General features: G+C 61.4%; 1 protein-coding gene across 1 annotated transcript; it reads right to left on the reverse strand.

Annotated features, from left to right (window-relative positions):
* Positions 1-87: 87 nt before the first annotated feature.
* On the reverse strand, positions 88-4338 carry FUK (fucokinase; the record flags this gene model as incomplete). Its single annotated transcript, XM_009082259.1, has 14 exons — positions 88-254; positions 341-551; positions 776-1146; positions 1270-1337; positions 1411-1581; positions 2035-2136; positions 2240-2367; positions 2722-2863; positions 3037-3156; positions 3246-3326; positions 3476-3573; positions 3859-3931; positions 4092-4217; positions 4303-4338. Coding segments are annotated over 14 exons (1894 nt in total), but the record flags the coding sequence as incomplete, so codon positions are not given.
* Positions 4339-4343: the final 5 nt, after the last annotated feature.

Raw genomic sequence — 4343 nt, forward strand, 5'->3', positions numbered from 1 at the left:
CATCAGCCCCCCGGGGCACCCCAACTCCTTTTTCTGCAGCATCACAGGGGTGAGACATGAATCATTTGCCTGGGGGGACGCACTCACCGGAGAGGTCCAGGCGGGCTGGACACACCACCTGCACCCAATGCCCCAAGGGTGGCAGCTCTGCCTGGCCCATGGTGACGAACCGGCATGAGGACATCACCGCCTGCCGGACGAGGATCTGCTCGGCCCCCTCGTAATGCCGAGCCGCTCTCACCAGCAGAGCTGGCCTGGGATGAGAGGGATGCTGAGCCTGCCACGTCTCCATGACTGCACCAATGCCTGGGACAGGGCAGCTGCTGCTCGCCAGCCTCACCGGCTCATCCACTTGTGCCGCTCCGCAGCCAATTCCCGGACACCGCCGGCGATGTCGCCGCTCTCCAGGTGCCTGAAAGCCGAGGCCCATTCCCTGTTGGCAGCAGGGCCACTCCGCAAGCCACCTTCCCCTCGTGCCATGCAGCCCAGGACCTCAGCAATGCAGGCGAGCGCCCGTGCTGCAATGCCAGCATTGTTGGCCGTGGAGGCAACTGGAAAATAAAATGAAAGGCTGCAAAGCCACAGCCAGGTTGTAGGTCAACCCGAACCAACACACTTCTGCCATAAGCTGGCTCAAGGGGAGTGGGAGATTGCACCCGTCCAGGTTTGCAGGCGCACCCTCATGGGTTCCTGCAATGGGGGAATTCATCGAAGGGATTGGGGAGCACTGAACAGTCCCAACAGCCAGAGATGAGGGAGTGTGAATCCAGCTTACCCTCATCCAGTGTGCTCAGCACAGCTTCATGGTAGCCCTCGTAGACGGCGCTGCGGGCAAGCGGCAGGAGACTGCAGTCCTGGCGCCCCAGCAGCACTCGCCACACCTTGCGCTGGCCCTGCAGGAAGAAGAGGGCCTGGCGGGCACCCAGCTCGGCCGCTGTGTTCAGACAGGGCAGCAGCTCCTGCCAGGACATGCGCCAGGCCGTCCGCCAGCGCGTCAGCTGCTCACCGGCCACCGCAGCCGGGGCCAGCAGCCACAGCACGTCCTCCAGCCCCAGTGCCTCACACGCGTGCAGCACTGGGAAGAGCCGGGCACTGAGCAGGCAGCGGCTTCTCCGTGGTGTTTCAGCATCCCAAACGTCCCCTTCCCTGATGAAGGGAGGGCTGTCAGCACTGCTCCAGGGCAGCTGGAATGCAGGATGGTTTGGGGTGGCTGTGACACCTCCCACTGCAGAGCTGGGTCTCCTGTCCATCCTGGCACGTGGCACCTACCGTATGCCCGTCCGTTGGAAAAACTCAGCCCAGGGCACGTTCAGGTAGGTGGCCTCTTCCACAGGGCTCTGCAGGGGAACGGAGGGACTGGTTACACCTTGGGTTAGCTGGCAGCCTCGTGCCACCTCGCCGCTCCCACACCTGCCAGTCATCGAGGCGGCCAGTCAGAGTGTACACACGGCAGGACACGTCACGCAGCTGGACATAATGGCCCTGCAGGACAACGTCACGCAGGGAACAGCCTCGCAGAGCTGATGAGGAGCCCACATCAAGGCCTGAGAGGAGGCAGCCAGGACCGATCTCCAGGGGACCCTAAGGAAGAGACAAAAGGGCCTGGAGTGGCACGGCTGATCCACAAGCCGGAGCCAAATCCTGACCTGATGACCACCCTGGGAGGCAAGCTGGAGCCAGCAGAAACCAGATGGCAGAGGGACACAATTTGCTTTGTCACAGGGCTGTGAGGACACAGACTACAGAAATTCATGCCAGGTGAGTCTCCAGGGCTCAGAGCTATCACAGAGGCCCCCAAGGAGAAGGTCTACCCTGATCCTCAGGAAGGGACAGCCCAGAGGCAACAGCCTCCTTGCCTTGCTTGTGGAGGGTAACAGCCAGCAGGCTCTCTAGCATCACCAAAAGCCAGCCCCGAAGAGGAAGGGCACCCCAGATCTCACAGCTGTGGGTCCTCCATCCTAGCCAGCACCATGTCACCCTGCTGCCCATTCAGTGCACTGGGAGCTCAGGGTCACCCCCACCCTAGTCACATACCTGGAGGTGACAGTGCTGGATGACACTGCCAGCTGCCAGCTGCACAGCTCCTTCCAGCAGGCAGTTGGTGACTGAAGAGCCATCCTCCAGGAGACAGGGCTGCTGTCGAGGACACAGAGGCATGTGGGACCTGGGTCCAGACACACAGCCTGAAGCAGCCCCCAAAAAACCGATCCCCAGCCTTGCTCATGCATGAACAACATACATCCACGTGGGAATGGGCTGTCTTGCAGAAGCGGAGGTGGCTGGCAGAGCCAGGCAGGAGAGTCAGGCTGCGGATGTGGTCACTCGCTGAGGTGGTCATGTAGTCGTAGGAGGCGTCGGGGATGCAGGCTGGGGAGGGCAGGAGAGCTTGCAGCACACTGGCAAAAAATGGGTGTGCCTGACACCCTCATGAGACCAGGACAGGCAAGCTGAACTTCCCCAGTTGAGGGGGGAGGGAAAGAAGACCTGGGGACCTGTAGTTATGGGGGCACACAGCCAGCTGACAAACTCTGATCACCCCATCTCTCCCCATGCAGGGGAAGAGGGACCAGGGATGGGTCACGTCACACACACTCACACAGCATAATAATCATAGAATGGTTGGGGCTGGAAGGGACCTTAAAGATCTAGTTCCAGCCCCATGGGCCGGAACAGCTTCCACTAGAGGACACCTTCCACTAGAAGGTGGAAGGAAGTACTCACCCATGCTAAGAGGGAAGCCACGCAGAGCTGTCCACAGCACAGAGCGGGCACTCCTCACGCTGGTGTCACCACCACCCTTCACAAAATCCTCCTCTGTCATCCCCCCTGCCATGCACAGCACAATGTCGAAGAAGAGGGAGAGCTGGGGAGAGAAGAGACTTGTTGGATGCAGACACCCTGACCCCCACCCTCCTGTTGGGTCCCACCACCACCTTCCACCCAAATCTAGTGGTGTGGTGGCAAACAGACCCTACAGAGATGTCCAGCAGTGGCACCCATGTGCAAGGGTCCCATCCCCCACAGAGGGGCTGTCACCTGGATCGGTGGTGCCCCCGAGTCCAGCCCCATGTAGGTGCAGGCATCCAGAGGAGGGATGACATGGGTGGCCAGAAGCTGTTCAGCAGCGTCCGAGGAGAAAAAAACAATCCCACAGACCTGCGAGGGCACAGCGGGGCTGAGGCTGCAGCTGTGGTGACACAAGGGACAGGGATAGCAGGGTCACTAATGCCGAAGTTGTGCTATACCAGCGGGACAGTGCCATCAGGCCTCACACACTGCTGGATCTGGGCCTCTGTGCCTTTGTAGACGATATCATGCACCAGCCCCTGAGAACGAGACCAACCCAGTGAGCTCCTCAGAGAGCCCCAAGCCAAGAAGCCACAGCACTGCTGGGACCTCAGGACCCAAAGGATCAAAGAGGTGTGGACCCCTGTGACTCCAAGGGATCGTCCGTGACAGGGGAGCTGCCACCAACCTGCTCATTGGTGAGGTAGACCCCATGGTTCCTGGCATATGTTGTGCTCCCGGGCACTGCGATCACTCTGACACCCTGGAAGCCATCCCAGCTGATCTCTGGGGTGAGGGACAGAGACCAGTGCTCACTGGGGCAGTGCACATACCCACACTGGGCACTACTGCCTGAAAACTGGGCCCCTGGCAGAGGAGGTGAGAGCAGCATCCAGCCTTGGCCACTTCACTGCAGGCACAACGGATGTTCCCAACCGCACACAGGACAGCAATGCTTGAGCATCCACATGCTCATGGGAGCACAGCCCAGGCTGAACCAGCTATGCTGCTGGCTCAGAACCTTGTCCCAGGCCAACACAGGTGATGGAAACAAGGCTGGTACCCACTCACCTGGTGCTGAGGGCACGGTGAGGATCATGTCAGTGCTGCAGACCCAGACGCCGGGCGGGGAGCCCACACAGAGCTGCTGAGAGAAGGGCCACGTGCCCAGGGATGGCAGGGAAGGGGCCCTGCCCTTGTGGGGCACCCAGCACCCTTCCTGCCCTGCTGGGGGCCAAACCCACTCCCACACCAGGGTGGCCACGACTGCACAGCACAAGTCCCAGGCCCCAAGGCACACAGACCCTGTGTGTCATGGTCCCCAGCAGACTGTCCAGGTTGCAGACCAGTGCTTCAGCCGGGGCACCAGGCTCCTCCACGGGCAGGCAGGTGAACGCCCGGCCGCAGTCATCGAAGGAGAAGTCACGGCCCTGGGGGCACGGAGGACGTGGGGGGTCACCAGGAGGGAGAGGGTGCGATGAGGGGCGGCACGCCGGGCTGCAGGTCGGCGCTCACCATGTGCAGGATAAGGATGCGGGCGTCCCTCAGCACGTCAG

This window comes from Acanthisitta chloris, unplaced genomic scaffold, assembly GCF_000695815.1.
Source record: "Acanthisitta chloris isolate BGI_N310 unplaced genomic scaffold, ASM69581v1 Scaffold37689, whole genome shotgun sequence".
NCBI lineage: Eukaryota > Metazoa > Chordata > Aves > Passeriformes > Acanthisittidae > Acanthisitta > Acanthisitta chloris.